We start from the raw sequence: 18,177 nt of genomic DNA, 5'->3' as shown, positions 1-18,177 counted from the left end.
AACTCGTGCAGCAGTGTGTTCTTCAACAGACTCATCTGTGCTGCTGCTACGACGGCGATGTTCTCGTTCACAAACAAAATCTGGGTCTCTGTCCACATTGTCCATACCCTCCTCTTCCATCTCCTCAAACTCGTCATATGTCATTGTGGGCCACCGCCGTGGAGTAGAGCTCCCCACAACAACCTCTGCGCAGCACACTCCAACGTCGTCTTCCAGATCTTGTCGGCCGACCTCCTGCAATTGCAACCCCTCCTGCCCAAATTGCTCTGGGATTTGGGTTTCCGAGTCCTCTTCGGACTCGCCTTGTATTTCAGTGCGCGGTGCATTTCCCACAGTTAACGGTTGTGAATCCAGGCACAACATTTCTGGCTGTTCCTCCATTGACCTTTGAAAGGTGGAAGTTTGTTGGGCTGGGAATAGCTCCTGCGAATACCCCATTGTGTCCTGAGGTAATTCATCGGACTGGTTATCTGGCAGTTGTGTGCGTGGTGTCGCTGCCGGTTGTGTCAGCTTTGTGCCCACTGGCTCCTTGTAACTGGCTGAGGACTCGGACCTCGTGCGTGATGTGCTGGTGCTGCTTAACCCACTGCTGGACGCTTGAGAGGTCATCCAAGTAATTATCTGGTCCTGTTCTTTTGGATTTGTGAGGGTTGTTGTCCTGGACAACATGGGCGGTATTGAGTGGGTTTTCTTGGGTGCTCCCCTGTGGCCTGTACGTGAACCGTCAGGGGAAACACCTCTTCCCTTGCCCCTCCCTCTTTCACCGGATTTCTTCCTCATTTCACTTATCCTTACAGTACACGCTGACTGGCAGCAGTACAGTGGCAGTACAGAAATGCTATACAGTACCACTATTCCCAGCAGCGACACAGAGCACAATGCTATACAGTGACGGGTGAGCGGTGTACCACTATTCCCAGCAGACACAGAACAGTACACAGAATGCTATATAGTGTGGCTGAACGAGCGGTGTACCACTATTCCCAGCAGACACAGAACAGTACACAGAATGCTATATAGTGTGGCTGAACGAGCGGTGTACTACTGTTCCCAGCAGACACAGAACAGTACACAGAATGCTATATAGTGTGGCTGAACGAGCGGTGTACTACTGTTCCCAGCAGACACAGAACAGTACACAGAATGCTATATAGTGTGGCTGAACGAGCGGTGTACCACTATTCCCAGCAGACACAGAACAGTACACAGAATGCTATATAGTGTGGCTGAACGAGCGGTGTACTACTGTTCCCAGCAGACACAGAACAGTACACAGAATGCTATATAGTGTGGCTGAACGAGCGGTGTACTACTGTTCCCAGCAGACACAGAACAGTACACAGAATGCTATATAGTGTGGCTGAACGAGCGGTGTACTACTGTTCCCAGCAGACACAGAACAGTACACAGAATGCTATATAGTGTGGCTGAACGAGCGGTGTACTACTGTTCCCAGCAGACACAGAACAGTACACAGAATGCTATATAGTGTGGCTGAACGAGCGGTGTACCACTATTCCCAGCAGACACAGAACAGTACACAGAATGCTATATAGTGTGGCTGAACGAGCGGTGTACTACTGTTCCCAGCAGACACAGAACAGTACACAGAATGCTATATAGTGTGGCTGAACGAGCGGTGTACCACTATTCCCAGCAGACACAGAACAGTACACAGAATGCTATATAGTGTGGCTGAACGAGCGGTGTACTACTGTTCCCAGCAGACACAGAACAGTACACAGAATGCTATATAGTGTGGCTGAACGAGCGGTGTACCACTATTCCCAGCAGACACAGAACAGTACACAGAATGCTATATAGTGTGGCTGAACGAGCGGTGTACTACTGTTCCCAGCAGACACAGAACAGTACACAGAATGCTATATAGTGTGGCTGAACGAGCGGTGTACCACTGTTCCCAGCAGACACAGAACAGTACACAGAATGCTATATAGTGTGGCTGAACGAGCGGTGTATTACTGTTCCCAGCAGACACAGAACAGTACACAGAATGCTATATAGTGTGGCTGAACGAGCGGTGTACTACTGTTCCCAGCAGACACAGAACAGTACACAGAATGCTATATAGTGTGGCTGAACGAGCGGTGTACTACTGTTCCCAGCAGACACAGAACAGTACACAGAATGCTATATAGTGTGGCTGAACGAGCGGTGTACTACTGTTCCCAGCAGACACAGAACAGTACACAGAATGCTATATAGTGTGGCTGAACGAGCGGTGTACTACTGTTCCCAGCAGACACAGAACAGTACACAGAATGCTATATAGTGTGGCTGAACGAGCGGTGTACTACTGTTCCCAGCAGACACAGAACAGTACACAGAATGCTATATAGTGTGGCTGAACGAGCGGTGTACTACTGTTCCCAGCAGACACAGAACAGTACACAGAATGCTATATAGTGTGGCTGAACGAGCGGTGTACTACTGTTCCCAGCAGACACAGAACAGTACACAGAATGCTATATAGTGTGGCTGAACGAGCGGTGTACCACTATTCCCAGCAGACACAGAACAGTACACAGAATGCTATATAGTGTGGCTGAACGAGCGGTGTACTACTGTTCCCAGCAGACACAGAACAGTACACAGAATGCTATATAGTGTGGCTGAACGAGCGGTGTACTACTGTTCCCAGCAGACACAGAACAGTACACAGAATGCTATATAGTGTGGCTGAACGAGCGGTGTACTACTGTTCCCAGCAGACACAGAACAGTACACAGAATGCTATATAGTGTGGCTGAACGAGCGGTGTACTACTGTTCCCAGCAGACACAGAACAGTACACAGAATGCTATATAGTGTGGCTGAACGAGCGGTGTACTACTGTTCCCAGCAGACACAGAACAGTACACAGAATGCTATATAGTGTGGCTGAACGAGCGGTGTACTACTGTTCCCAGCAGACACAGAACAGTACACAGAATGCTATATAGTGTGGCTGAACGAGCGGTGTACTACTGTTCCCAGCAGACACAGAACAGTACACAGAATGCTATATAGTGTGGCTGAACGAGCGGTGTACTACTGTTCCCAGCAGACACAGAACAGTACACAGAATGCTATATAGTGTGGCTGAACGAGCGGTGTACTACTGTTCCCAGCAGACACAGAACAGTACACAGAATGCTATATAGTGTGGCTGAACGAGCGGTGTACTACTGTTCCCAGCAGACACAGAACAGTACACAGAATGCTATATAGTGTGGCTGAACGAGCGGTGTACTACTGTTCCCAGCAGACACAGAACAGTACACAGAATGCTATATAGTGTGGCTGAACGAGCGGTGTACTACTGTTCCCAGCAGCGACACACAATGACTGGGGGGGACCCTGGCTAGCGTGGCTGGAGCGCGAACTACCCTGCCTGCCTACCCAAAGCTAAACCCACAGACAAATGGCGGAGATATGACGTGGTTCGGGTATTTATTTACCCGAACCACGTGACAGTTCGGCCAATCAGAGCGCGTTCGGGTCCGAACCACGTGACCCGTTCGGCCAATCACAGCGCTAGCCGAACGTTCGGGGAACGTTCGGCCATGCGCTCTTAGTTCGGCCATATGGCCGAACGGTTTGGCCGAGCACCGTCAGGTGTTCGGCCGAACTCGAACATCACCCGAACAGGGTGATGTTCTGCAGAACCCGAACAGTGGCGAACACTGTTCGCCCAACACTATGTCCTACATAGAAGATTCTTTTCTCCAGACAGCATAAACCCAGGAAGATTTCTATTTGTTTATCCCTTTAATATTTATGTGATGAGTTTATATTAAGTTTTATCTACCTGATTAACTCTTGTATGAAAGTGCTCTTTCAAGTTACTGCGCTCTTTCAAACGTTGTTCTACTTCTTCTTGGCTTTTATCAGTTGTAGTTGTGCTATCCTAGGAAACAATTAAACATGTGATTAGAAGAAACAGTCATTTAAGCTATAATTTCAATGTTGTTTATTTATTAAAAACTGTATACAGTAGCTGAACTTAGATAGCGGCAGAGCTGGTAGGTTAGTATGAGGGGATAAGAAACGGGTTTGGTTATAATATACACAAACCCCATGGTTAATGTTAGGTGCAACAGTAGCAGGAAGGAAGATTAGTGTTAGGCATGGAGATGGGTGAGGTTAGTGTTAGGAGTGGAGAGGGGGTTAGTTCTAGGTATGGAGAGGGGGGGAGGGGTAGTGTTAGGAGTGGAGAGGGGTGAGGTTAGTGTTAGGAGTGGAGAGGGGGGTTAGTGCCAGGCGTGGAGAGAGGGGGGAATAGTGTTAGGAGTGGAGAGGGGGGAGGCTAGTGTTAGGAGTAAAGAAGGGGGGTTAGTGCTAAGCATGGAGAGGGGGGTTAGTGCTAGGCGTGGAGGGGTGGAGGTTAGTGTTAGGAGGGGAGAGGAGGGAGGTTAGTGTTAGGAGTGGAGAGAGGGGGTTAGTGCTAGGCGTGGAGGTTAGTCTTAGGAGGGGAGGTTAGTTAGTGTTAGGAGTGGAGGTGGTTAGTGTTCGGAGTGGAGAGGGGGGAGGTTAGTGCAGGAGTGGAGAGGGGGGAGGTTAGTTAGTGTTATGAGTGAAGAGGGGGGTTAGTGTTAGGAGTGGAGAGGGGAGAGGTTAGTGTTAGGAGTGGAGAGGGAGAGTGGAGAATGGGGAGGTCAGTGTTAGGAGTGCAGAGGGGAGGTTAGTGTTAGTAGTGGAAGGGAAGGTTAGTTAGTGTTAGGAGTGGAGGGGGGTTAGGGTTAGGAAAGGAGATGGGGGAGGTTAGTGTAGGAGTGGAGAGGGGGAGATTAGTTAGTGTTAAGCATGAAAGGGGAGTTTGTGTTAGCAGTTGAGGGGGTTAGTGTTAACCACTTAAGGACCGGGCTATGTTCTTCTGATCTGTGCTGGGTGGGCTCTTCAGCCCACAGCACAGATCATGTTTGAGGCAGGGCGACCAGACTTCCCCCCTTTTTCCCCCCTGCCGGCGATCCCCGGCCAATCAGAGGCCGGGGATCGCCGATCTGCTTTACGGCGCTGCTGTTTGATGCGCCGTATGATGTAAACACAGGGAATTTCTTCCCCGCGTGTTTACATTTAGCCTGCGAGCCGCGATCGGAGGCTCGCAGGCTGTTCACGGAGACACCCTCCGTGAACTGACATGAAGAGGCCATGGGAAACAACTAATGACCTGCCGCCGCCTATCGGCGTTAGGCGGTCGTTATGTGGTTAAGATTGGAGAAGGAAGTTTGTTGCAATATTAACCATATTTAAATTATTGGTAATTCCTGTGCCAATCTTCCTAGTGTGTATAATAAATGTATGCATACTATAATCTAAGTGCTAATTTGTTTTCACAACATCATGAAAGATAACTGGTAATTAATTAATTCAAAAAGAAAAAAAGAGATGGGAAACGTCTCCCATCTCTTTTCTTTCTTTTTGAATTAATGAATTAGTTATCTTTCATGATGTTGTGAAAACGATTTATCGCTTAGATTATATTATGTACTTTTTTGGACCATACATGTCTTACTGAGCCAGCTTTTCTGTCCCACAGTATATGCTCCTTTTTTTGCCTGATGAAGCAGGAGATGCCTGCGAAACACGTTGCACTTGCACTTTCTGGAGTATACAAATAAACCTTTGTTGTTTTGAATATATACAACAGTCTTTTGTGTCTGCTTGAAGGAGGTAAATCCATCTCTGCCTACTCTCATTTGAACATTTTTAGAAAATTTGTATTCTTTTGGCACCTCTGTCTGCATATATAGTTCACAGTGCTCTGACTCACCTTGAGCTCTTCTAGAGTACCCAACAGAAATGTAAAAATGTGCTCTTTTTCATGATCTAACTTTACTTTGTTTTTGAGAAGACCTTTAAAGAGATGGAAAGCAAGACACTTTACTATTTACTTTTTTCTCTCTAGACATGACTTCAGTATCTATAACATAAACTTACATTCCAGTTTCCTCAGTAAATCTGCCAGATTTTGATAGCGGGCACAAATAACCTTGGTGTTCATTTCAGATCTTTTACTGGAAAAGGAAATTAAATGCCTTAGCTTCCAAAATGAATAAAAAGGTGCTGATTAAAGAATTCATCCAGTAATTAACATACGTTCCAGACGCAAAAAGAAAGAAAAGGCAACAGCAGCCATCACACATTACAATGCTAACGGAAATTACCTTACTAAATAAAACAGTGATGTGTCTGAAATCTTAGTATAAGGTTTAGAATCCAGCAATTACTATGTGTACTGTGGAACATTTGAAGAGTTACTACACTTTAATACCACAATGTATACAAGGGTCATCTGGGAAGTAACAGCCGTTTTAAATAAATAAGTGAACATTTGATTTATTCCATCTTTTACAAGATTTTCAATCTCTTTGTCAAAGTAACTTCACACTGCTCACCTATAGGTAGTAAGAGAAATTGACAGAGAGGAGGGCATTCATGTTAATGTTGCTGAGCTGAACATAGAGGGGGCCATTTATCAAGAGTGTCTGAGACAAAATATTGGTATGTTTCTAGAAATCCATACAGAACTGTCTTATGGTACCCATACACGGCACAATAAAAAATGTTTGTTTTTCCCGTTTTTTCGACTAAAATGATCAAACTGAATGGAAAAATCTTTATATTTTATCTACCTGAATAATTGAACTAAATTATCTAATTGAAATTTTTTTAAAAAAATTGTACCATGTATGGGCACCTTTAGACATATTGAGAAATCACTAGATAGTGTAGTTTCCTTCTAAAACTGTTGTAAAAGAGGAGGAGTTATGAAGGTTTCTCAGAAGTGTGTGAGGGAAATTGCTGTTGCTGAGGTAACCAATACATTTCCTGTAATGCATCAATGCCCAGCACTGGCGGGTTTTAGCACAGAACAGCTTCAGAGGATTCAGCAAGGGGGGGGGAGCACTTCACAAATCATGCCTAGCCTGCACTGCTGCACAAGCTGTAGAACTGCTATTAACCAGCCGGGCGGTATGGACGAGCTCAGCTCGTCCATCACCGCCGGAGGCTGCCGCTCAGGCCCTGCTGGGCCGATTTTCATCAAATAAAAAGCAGCACACGCAGCCGGCACTTTGCCAGCCGCGTGTGCTGCCTGATCGCCGCCGCAATCCGCCGCGTGCAGCGGCGAAAGAGGGTCCCCCCAGCCGCCTGAGCCCAGCGTAGCCGGAACAAAAAGTTCCGGCCAGCGCTAAGGGCTGGATCGGAGGCGGCTGACGTCAGGACGTCGGCTGACGTCCATGACGTCACTCCGCTCGTCGCCATGGCGACGAGGTAAGCGAAACACGGAAGGCCGCTCATTGCCGCCGGAGGCGATCAGAAGAACGCATCCGGAGCGCCCTCTAGTGGGCTTTCATGCAGCCAACTTTCAGTGGGCTGCATGAAATAGTTTTTTTTTTATTAAAAAAAAACCCTCCCGCAGCCGCCCTGGCGATCTTAATAGAACGCCAGGGTGGTTAAGCACTTCTTAATCTGCGGCAGTTTAGGGATGGATTTGCACTTTTCTTAACTGTAATGCAGCTGTAGAAATTCACACTAAACTGCCGCTATTATGTAGGTTTTAAAGAGGAACTCCAGTTAGAATAATGTAATAAAAAAAGTGCTTCATTTTTACAATACTTATGTATAAATGATTTAGTCAGTGTTTGCTCATTGTAAAATATTTAGTCTCCTCGATTTACATTCTGACATTTAAAACATGAGGACATTTTTACTGTGGGTCACTTCTGCATTTAGACCCATTGAGTTATGCTCCTTTTTGCCTGATGAAGCGGGACCATGCCTGCGAAACGCGTTGCACTAAGTGGAGTTACATAAAATTTTTGTATTGATATATTGTGACTCAATTGAGTTTTATATTTTTGAGGGAGGTAAATCCACCTGAACATCCCCCTCTTTTAGACGATTTTTAAACGTTTTTATTCTACTCTGGCGCCTCTGTACACTAAGCCTTGCTGAAATCTTGATTCCACCCTCAGTGGAGGGGTGTTACCCCGTTTCCTATCTACAGAGAGCGACATCTTAAAAACCTAAGTGGAGTCAGGTTCTAATACTCCCCACCTGCACTTGAAGTGGTTGCCTATGGGTAACCCATGTTTGTGAGTATAGCTAAATATTTTGCTTTAAACCACAACCAACTTAACGATATTACATCACATTGGGCTCTCGATTTCTCTTTGTTTTTCCAAGCATTGGCACAACTTCTGTAACATGTTAGTTAACATTATGCTGATTTCACATCACCCTTCCATCCGTGTGTTTAACTAGAGTTAACTAAAGCTGCATTATCACCTGCAGATGGATGGGGGAACCTCACAGCTGCCCTTCCCGATGAACAAGGTTCTCCAATCCATTTTCCTACCCACGGGAGCACATGATATCACACCAGAGCAGGATTATCCACCAGGCAACCTAGGTGCCTGGGCCATAGTGGGCGTCAAGGGGCCCACATGTCAATTTGTTTGACCTCTCTTCACTTCATCTTACCAAAAGGACCACAAAGGGGCCCCAAATTTACTACCTTGCTTGGGGCCCCATTGCACCTTGATTCATCTCTGCATCACACGATGACACACAACGGGCGCGAACAGGAGTTCAAACGATCGTGGTACTTTGCATGGAGTCATCAGGGAACTTACAGATCCGATCCATTGTGATGGCTGTTATCGTCACGTGTCGACAAAAGTCATTTGTGTAATCATGCGCTTGTACCCATGCCACAAGATCGTGTAAACGATTGCTCGTCACTCAAAAAAAATTGCTGGTCATTGTAAAAATCACTGTAGAAATCATGTAGTGAGCAAGGGCCTTTAGACAAGCATTGTGTAGTGTAAATTAAAAAAACGAAAAAACGTGTTCATTTACTTAACTGAGGACTGTTCACTGCTGTCCAGGGGGCCATAAAACATGTCTCATTTCTTTAATAACTGCTATGTTGCTGTCTCCGTTCCTGCATTCCTGCAGTGACACAAAGGACACACAGGAGGACATGCATAGCTCGGCTTGTCTGCAGAGTGGGAGTAGCATGGTGAGGACAGCAATTCCCAGGCTGCTGGCATGCAACTTGTTACAGATGTCTCAGGCCCTACTATTACAGAGCTGTGTATAGTGTCTTGCGCACATGTGATGACATGCTCTACACAGCAAATAACACAGACAGACCTCAGAGGGCGGCGCTTGACTGGCTGGGATAAACAAACTACTAAACCTCTCCCTCTTCCTCCTGTAAAAGAACACCTTGTTTATTACTCTTAGTGCCAGTGGGGGGGGGGGGGGATACTTCTTCATCCCTTAGCCGATCTCCACTCCTCCTCAGTCAGGCTCTACCTGCAGTGCCACTCCTCCATTCTGCCTTGTGAGTTACAAGTGCCAGATGCTGCTGCTCTCACCTCCCGGGTCTACCCTCCTCACTCGCACTACTTGCACAGCACAGGCAAACTGCCTTGACCCAATAACCTCCTTGTCACCTTGCTCTCCTCCGGCAGCCGCAGTGGGCGGCTCCTCCTGCTCATAGCCTCTGCATACTGTGTGTACACAGTACAATTGTGTCTTACTGACTTGTTGCCCTGTTTTACCCCAGGAAGTAGTTTTAAGTACTTCTATATCTTCATTTAAATAGGTTTGGATGCTTTCCTTGCATTGAAGGACATCTGCGGCTATAATTACTAGTTAATTCCCAGCAAAGTTGATCCAGAGATTTTATTTGATGGTCACCTGGAGTTGGAAAGGATTTTTTTTCCCTTAAAGAGAATCTGTATTGTTAAAATCGCACAAAAGTAAACATACCAGTGCGTTAGGGGACATCTCCTATTACCCTCTGTCACAATTTCGCTGCTCCCCGCCGCATTAAAAGTGGTTAAAAACAGTTTTAAAAAGTTTGTTTATAAACAAACAAAATGGCCACCAAACCAAGAAGTAGATTGATGCACAGTATATCCACACATAGAAAATACATCCATACACAAGCAGGCTGTATACAGCTTTCCTTTTTAATCTCAAGAGATCATTTGTGTGTTTCTTTCCCACTGCAGCTATCTTCCACTGAAGTGTCAGGCTGTTTCTTCCTGCAGAGTGCAGACAGCTGTGCCTGTATGTAACTCCTCAGTATGTGAAAGCCCAGCCAGCTCAGAGGAGGATTTATCCAGCTTGTAAAAGATAATAGAGCAGAGAGAAGCTGCACTAATCTAAATAACACACAGGCAGTGTGCAGAGAGGGGCCAGGAGGGGGGAGATGCATCACAGAACCACAACACTGAAGAACTTGGCAGCCTTCCAGACACAGGCTGACAAGTCTGACAAGAGAGAGATAAGTTGATTTATTACAGAGATGGTGATAGTAGAACGTGCTGCAGTAAGCCAGAGCACATTAGAATAGATTTTGGAACTTGTAGGATGGAAGAAAACCGGATGAAATTTTTGTTACGGAGTCTCTTTAAAGGTTAAATGGCCCAAGCCTTGCACTGTTTTTATTTTCCTTCCCCTGAATTAACTGAGATACGTGAGGGTGTGTGAGAGAAAGATACCTAATGCTTGATTATTTATTTATTTTCTTTTTTTCTTCTGGTTGGACTTGGTGGATGAATGCATTTTTTTCAACCAAACTAACTATGTAACTATGGGTCAGTAGCAAAACATCCTTTAGAAAATTAGCAACACTACCTTTTTTTAGTTTTGCAAGTTTTTCTTAGTTTTTTTTTTCAATGTAGCAAATAACTTTGCATTATGTTAGTCCTAGGAAAAAAAATAATTCTACTACTACTACCTCTACTATTACTAATAATAATACTGCACCACGCATCATATATTACATACCTATCATCATCCTGATGATGTCTGTTTCCTTGATTGCTGTCACCTTTAGAATCATATTTTAGTTCCTGTAGTAAAAAAAAATAACCCTAAGTAAATAATACTAAATAATAGTTATTTGAAATAAATACTTTTGCTCTAGTTGTAATATAGACTGAAATTAAAGGCAAATGTTTTATACTCCATATCAATAAAGATTTTGGATACCCTATTCTCACAACAAAAATCAGCTATAAAATATTTCTTTAATATGAAAAGTAGTGCGCTCCTCCACTCAGGGCGATCTTAACATAGACAATATCGAGTGTATAGTATCACAACAGAAAACAATAAAAATAGGCTTAGCCACAAATATTTGATGCTTGGTATAGCGCTCAACAGTTCACTCTCAGGGAGAAAGACATACATAAAAGTCCAGCATATACACTTCTTTCAGAGTCCCATCTTCACCAGACCTCAAACAAAAATAAACAGGCGAACATAGTGAAGTACTAATACGTTTACAGTTCACTTTTCTTATATCTACACTTCTAGTGGAGCCAATAAAACAGATTACGCTCACCGGAACTCCTGGCTGACCATATATGAATCCGCATAAAGGCATGAGGCTAAGCCAATATTGTGGATTCCCAGTCCTTGGCGTTCCTGATCACCTTAAAATCGTGTGAAGTTGGGAATAAGCTGATTATACACTGGAAGATCTGGAGAGGGATTTGAAAGAACACAATTGCTGGTCTGTGCTGGGCCAGCCACGCTATCCGGTGAGAGGCTCTATTGTTCTCTGGTGTGTGATGACACGTTGGATGAGAAGTGTTTTCTGGGTGCACAGGAGGTGGAATGCAATTTGCATAAGGCAGTATTACACTATCGCCATCTTTTTTTCATTTTTATGTATGAGCACATGATGAGGAACACCGAGGACTGTGAATCCACAATATTGTCTTAGCCACATGCCTTTATGCTGATTCATATATGGTATGTATACTTTCTTTTTTTTTTTGCTTGTACATCAACATTTCACAGAAATGTTTGCTGCTTGTATTGCAAAGCGCTCTTAAACCAAGTTACTCTCAATCCAAGGTTTTACTGTATTCAGCGATTTTGAAGAATCTAGAATAACACCATATCAGAAAGCAAGTCATTAATGTTGTTTTTATTGCAGTAAGCTTGAAACAGGATTTCTATAGGATAAATGTAAATTTAAAGATCACGTTGTGCTGTTTTTTGTGCTGTCTCAGCTCATCATAACTGTGTGGCTCCTTCTGTCCATCAGTATCATTATCAGTGCTACCATTGTGAAACCACAAGTCTCACATTCCTTGTTGCCTTGTTGCACTGTTCATAAAAGAAGTAGGCAGTACTATTGCCTGATATCATTTTGCATCAAAATTTGAAAAGTGAAAACGTTTTAGATTTTATACAATAGAAATATGCTGAAGTCAATTGTGAGTTCAAAATGCACTTTTTAAACAGAATGAAATGGGGCCTTAAGAGTTTATTTGACAACATGCCACAACAAAACCTACTGTCTGTCACTCATAAAGTTCTGCAGTTCACACCTTCTTTTTGTCAGTGAAAAAGCCATACTTAAGGATTTGACTAAAGGACAAACAGTAATTTAATTTAATGAATTATCCTCATGGATGCTTCACCTCAAGAACCAGCAATTCCAGTGACAAGGCGACCCGGGTATCAGAGTTTGCACAATGCTAAAATATTAAATAGAGCACAGCTGTATCAGGGCCTTCAAAAGGCATTACACCACCTCTCAGTTATAGGGAGCCTGGCCTACTGCACTGATCTCTCATGCAAAAATGAACTTTCTTGGTACTTGATTTGACTGGTACCTTTCAAACCAGAACAAGGAGTTGTGCTTATGAGGAGCCTTATCCTTAGGCTTACAGTACGTGTGATGTATTAATGGACAACTATCAATAAGCAAGTGTTATAAAACAACAATGTACAGATTATGTCTAAGTATTATTTAATAGCTGTGTAAGCATGTTCCTACTTTTCATGTTAAAAATTGGAGCCAAAAACTTTACTTTGGTTTGTGTAGGTTTTAGCTGCATTCATTAGCAGAGGTGAGTTTTTTTTATTTGAAATGTAACATCACAACCACTGCTGGTCTCTGCATCTTTCAGAAGACTACAGACTATTTTTATTTGACAGAAAATCCCGCTTGGTGTCAAGTTTCACACACATTAGTACAGAATGTTTAACAGCAGATAAGACATACATTTCTTTCTGCTTAGCTGCACCCCAGGTCTCCTGACACACCTCTCACTGAAAGCCCCACACGTTATCTGGACAGCTCATTCAGAGAGAGAGAAAGACAGCTAAGGATGCCAGTCACATGCAAAAGATAGAAAGTACACACAGGGTTGACATATGTAGGGAGAAGGACCCCCCATCTCATGATTCCCTTCCCTGACCCCATCAGTGAGATACTGTACATTTAGAACAGCAAAGGAAGAGATAAGCAGGGAAACATTTACATCTGTACTTAGGAACGCTTAGACAAGCTATTCCCATCCAAATTTAAAAAAACAAGACCTTTAACTGTTCTCCATTTGGAAGGCATTATTTATCATCATTAGTATGTTACTTAAAAAATCTTAAAATTTCAAACACAAACAAATAAGAAGTATGTTTCTTCCTGAGTAAAATGAGCCATAAATTACTTCTCTCCTATGTTGCTAGCATTTACAGTAAGTAGTAGAAATCTGACAAGATAAGTTCTTACTGTAAGTGACAGCAACATAGGAGAAAAGTAATTTATGGCTCATTTTACTCTGGAGAAATGTGCTTCTTATTTGTCTATGTGTACATATATTTTAAATTTAACGATTTTCGTGACAGAAATAGCAGTGCACATCCTCTTGTATCTCATTATATAGAAAATTTTTACTGTGCAACTAACCTTTTTTCTCCACAGCTTTGCTGGCCTTATGGAACTTCTGAGACTTGACACTCGTGGTAATTCAGAAGGCAAATTGCCATCTACAGAGCTGATGCAGTTACTGTTTTCATATTTATGTCCCTGGACCTGTCTAGGAGTTCTGAATGAAATTGTCAACAAAGTTAAATGTATATTCATTCTGAAATTATCGCATTTCAAGCTGTATGCAGTGTATAAAACTTCAGTGAGCTAAATACTAGTTTATCCTCAGGAAAATTAATCAATTATCACTTGGTCAGCCTTTTAAATGATGAAACAGCTAAAGTTAGACAGAGTATCTGAGGCTTTCTTTTGTCTTCATTTCCCAGAGTTCTGTTTCAGGATTATCCCCTGACTTCCAGACTGGATCCTGTAGTTTTTTTTGCTATAGATAGAAGTAATACATTGTTGCCTCAAGCCAACAAGCTATAATGCATCCTGGCTGCTAATCAGAAAGGGGTAAACACGGACTCAACACTGTGACATCAGTCTGGCTTGGACCATTACTCCTTTTCAAGAATCAGTAAAGTGATTATCTCCCAATTGGATAAAACAAACCAGCACCAGCAGGTCCACCACTCCGGCAGTTCACTTACTGCATATATTATAGATGATGTAAACCTTAATTCAATAAATAAAGACAGAACACAACAAGCTTACACAACCCTTGCTTGTTTTAAAGCAAACAATCAAAACAAAGGAGATAAGAGAGGCAGGGGGCTCAAAGGAGAAAATGTGTACAGTTAAAACATAACTTTTAATTATGGTATATTGTGAATAAAATCAACAATCATATAACATCATAAATAAAGTCACCACAGGGATTCCGAAACTGCATAGGTCCCTTCTCGGGCATATGGTCTTTTTCTTGGTTTGGCAATTATCATGTCTTTATTGCTCACATTGCACGTTTATTTATGCCTCAGTATGTCCCTCTTTCATTCCCATTTTTTTCCTTATCCTTCACTGTACACAGATTAGTGCGTCCTGATGTTGTGTTAGAGCACACAAATTACATACTACATGTTTCTGGTGGAGCTCTTTCTCAAACCTGAAAAAATGTAGTCTGCTGCTTCTGTGCAAACATTTGCAGCCTCCTGTCTGCTATCTACCGGTACTTTTACTGAATTACTCACCAATGATCACAAGGGGTACATTTAATATAAACTCATGTAAGATCCGAAATACATATCCTGAGAAGAAATAACTATTCCAATAACAGGATGTGTAGTGATTGGCATGTAAATTAGAGACAATAAATACTAATCTTATTAAACTTCTAACTAAAAAGTTATGTGAACTCTTAAAATAAAACACACTGGTTGTGAAACTATATTATGGCTGTCCAGACTTCCATTCTTTGCAACTACCTGTCCATGTCTGTACTGCTAGATTTTGGAACAGTCTTCACCTACTCATGGCTGGCAGTTTTGCAGACCGGGGTGACTGTATCACATCTGTGTTCTACCTAGATATATTTCCCTATCTCTCCTCTGGTTAGAATGATGCTGTGGTATGATCCCTGACAGTAATATTGTTAGAAAAGGTGTAGAAAATATGAATTTATAACATTAAGTGTGTCTGTAGTATAGACTGACAAATGTAACAGGATAAGACTGAATACTATACAGTTTACCATTTTCTCAGTGTCACTCATTTCGCTCGGATGTGTCTTGACAGGCACCTCATGTGGATAATCCACATACCTTTTTTTCTGTTCTTTAATCCCCCGCCTCTTTTCTTCTTTTTTCTTCACTATTTCAAACAGAAGTTCCTTCTGGGATATTAAGCTCTGTTTTTCTTGTTGCAGATTTTCTACTTGCGATTGGAGTGATTTGTTTTCACTTTTTGTACCTTCAATTGTGTTTTCCAGTGTCTGACTGTGCTTCTTTAGAGATGACGCTTCAAGACAGAGGCCCTCATTAATCTGTCAATTAATATACAGACATGCAGGAATTACCCTGTAGCAGCTGAGATGATATTATATGGATAGAACAAATGTTTTGACACCAGTTTACCATTGCCCTTTTTATAGATGTCTTAACTGATAGGCTTACCAATGACAAGTATATGCAGCAAATGTTTTAATGCCCTAAGGTTTTAGTATTTTTAATATTGTTACAGTATTTGTGGCTGCATTATGTTCTTTAAACACAATGTTTTAAATCATCTAATATGACAGTTTACTTTCAAGTAGTAAAATCTAATTGTAAGGGGAAAAGTTTTCATTTAAAAGAAAACAAAAACCCGCCTTTATGGTCTATGATAATATTCACACAAACCACCATTAACTTAGAGGCTCCCTTAGCTGAACTTCCCTATTAGTTTGGCACTGTCAGTGGCCTGAGGAAGCGGGCTCAGACCCATGAAACGCGTTGCCTGTGCTATCACTAATACAATCTTTTGTCACTACAAAGATTTTTCGTTACTGAGGTAAGCCACCTCAATTTATTTTCGTTTTTAAACTGCTTTTAAACAATTTTATATAACACCAGGGTGCCTCTTTAACCTCATTGTGCACCATTAATTACTTTATGAGGATAAACACTGATGGTTTACTTTTTTCACATTCAAAAAAAAAAAAGCAGTTAGCAGTTTAACTTATCTGGGGCTTCTTGCAGCCCCCTGCAGTCATCCTGTGCCTGCGCTGTCTATCCACAACCCTCCAGTTAGCAGCAGTGACCCCCTCAAAGCTGGCCAGTGATGGGTGGTTGCAGCCTACTGCGCATGCACTGTGCACATCCTGATTGCACTCCCGTAGCAGGGAGCATTCTGCATATGCTCAGTAGCATAGTTTTCTGTACTGCACATGTACAGAACACTGCTGTGCACAGGAGCATGATGAGGAAGCGTGCGGCTTAGGGCTACACATACAGCTGATGGAAGGCCGATACAGCTGATGAGAGGATTGCAGACTGACGGCATGGGCACAGAATGACTGCAGGGGGCTACAAGAAGCCCCAGGTAAGTTGAACTGCTTTTTTTAGGCTTAAAGGAAACAAGAGATGTTAAAATAAAAGTTTTATACATACCTGGGGCTTCTTCCAGCCCCATGTGCACTGATCTCTCCCACATTGCCGTACTCAGCCATCTTTATCACTGGTACCGGGTCCCGGAGAGATACGTAAAGGCAGCTGCCGGAGAAATACGTAGAGGGCGCATTTCTCTTGCACAGACTGGCCGTGACTGGCCAAAGTTACGGGACCCAGTACCGGCAATAGAGATGGCTGAGGATGGCAGCATGGGAGCGATCCATGCGCATGGGCAGGGGCGTAGTTAAGGGTGGGCAAGGGGGGACATATGTCCCCAGGGTGCAGCACTGTGATGGCGCTCAGTGCGGCTACCGCACCCACACGTGTGAGAGGCAGCTTGCTGGCCAACTGAAGTGCCACCGCTCTCCCTCCCTCTGTGGGGTGAGTAAACATTGATAACACCAGAAGACTCACCGACTGCAATGTTGAATGATATCATCTCTTCTCTGTTACCAAGGAGAGGATGCTGGGCATGTTGCAGAGGACAGAGTCACTGTAACATTGGAGCTAGTGAGTCTTCTGCTGTATAGAGGGGGGCACATCTGGCTATCTATTGTGGGGCACACTGGCTATCTGAACAGGGAAGAGGGCACTTTTAACTATCTAAATGAGGAGGGGGGGGGGGGGGCACATCTGGCTAGATAAACAGCATTTGTACATTTGGCTCCACCCATGACCATGCTCAGATTCTGATGCGTGGTCACACCATTTCTTTGCCGGGGTAGGACGGCGCAAAAATTGTCTTTGCCCCGGGGTGCAAAAAACTTTAGCTATGTCTCTGTGCATGGGGCTGGAGGAAGCCCCAGGTATGTATAAAACTTTTATTTTTGAATGTTAATGGTACACTTTAAGATTCCCTTTAATGTAGTGTTACAGAAATAGCACAAATTTGTTCTTACCATACAAAATAAGTTCAAGAAAATTAACCCTTAGACTACTGTGGACATTTAAAGTAGAGATTGCCCGAACGGTTAGAACGTGAACTTGTTAGCGTGAACAACGCGAGTTTGCATTCGCGTCGAAACGCGAACTTTATGCGAGTTCGACCCGCCCCCTATACTACATCATTGGGCTAAACTTTGACCCTCTACATCACAGTCAGCAGACACATGGCAGCCAACCAGGCTGCACTCCCTCCTGGAGCCCCCCCACTCCTTATAAAAGGCAGCAGTGTCGGCCATGTTCTCACTCTGCGTGCTGCTGTTTTAGTGAGAGAAGGGAGAGATGTGGTTGCTGCAGAGAAAGGGAAAGCTTAGTTAGGCTCTTGTTAGCTTGCTCCTTGCTGATATTTGTTGCTGAAAAGCACCATCAAAACAGCTCTTTTGAGAGCTAATGTTCTAATGATGTGTTTTTTTTTTGTGTGTGTGTGGCCCACTGACACTGCATATACAGTCC

The 18,177-nt window shown here is 43.3% G+C and overlaps 1 protein-coding gene across 1 annotated transcript in view; it reads right to left on the bottom strand.

The window, feature by feature from the left end:
• Window positions 1–18,177, bottom strand: part of LOC137548484 (myosin heavy chain, clone 203-like) — an 85,818-nt gene that overhangs the window by 22,236 nt on the left and 45,405 nt on the right. The window contains exons 7-12 of the mRNA XM_068271155.1: window positions 15,457–15,677; window positions 13,733–13,871; window positions 10,813–10,877; window positions 5,941–6,017; window positions 5,774–5,856; window positions 3,812–3,910 (exon numbers count right to left, since the gene is read on the bottom strand). Of these exons, the coding sequence (XP_068127256.1) occupies window positions 3,812–3,910; window positions 5,774–5,856; window positions 5,941–6,017; window positions 10,813–10,877; window positions 13,733–13,871; window positions 15,457–15,677 (684 nt within the window). The remainder of the gene's footprint in view (window positions 1–3,811; window positions 3,911–5,773; window positions 5,857–5,940; window positions 6,018–10,812; window positions 10,878–13,732; window positions 13,872–15,456; window positions 15,678–18,177) is intronic.

Source organism: Hyperolius riggenbachi, chromosome 1 (genome assembly GCF_040937935.1).
Source record: "Hyperolius riggenbachi isolate aHypRig1 chromosome 1, aHypRig1.pri, whole genome shotgun sequence".
NCBI classification, from domain to species: domain Eukaryota; kingdom Metazoa; phylum Chordata; class Amphibia; order Anura; family Hyperoliidae; genus Hyperolius; species Hyperolius riggenbachi.
The sequence above is the reverse complement of the archived record's forward strand: the minus strand, read 5'-3'. Positions and strand labels throughout refer to the sequence as shown.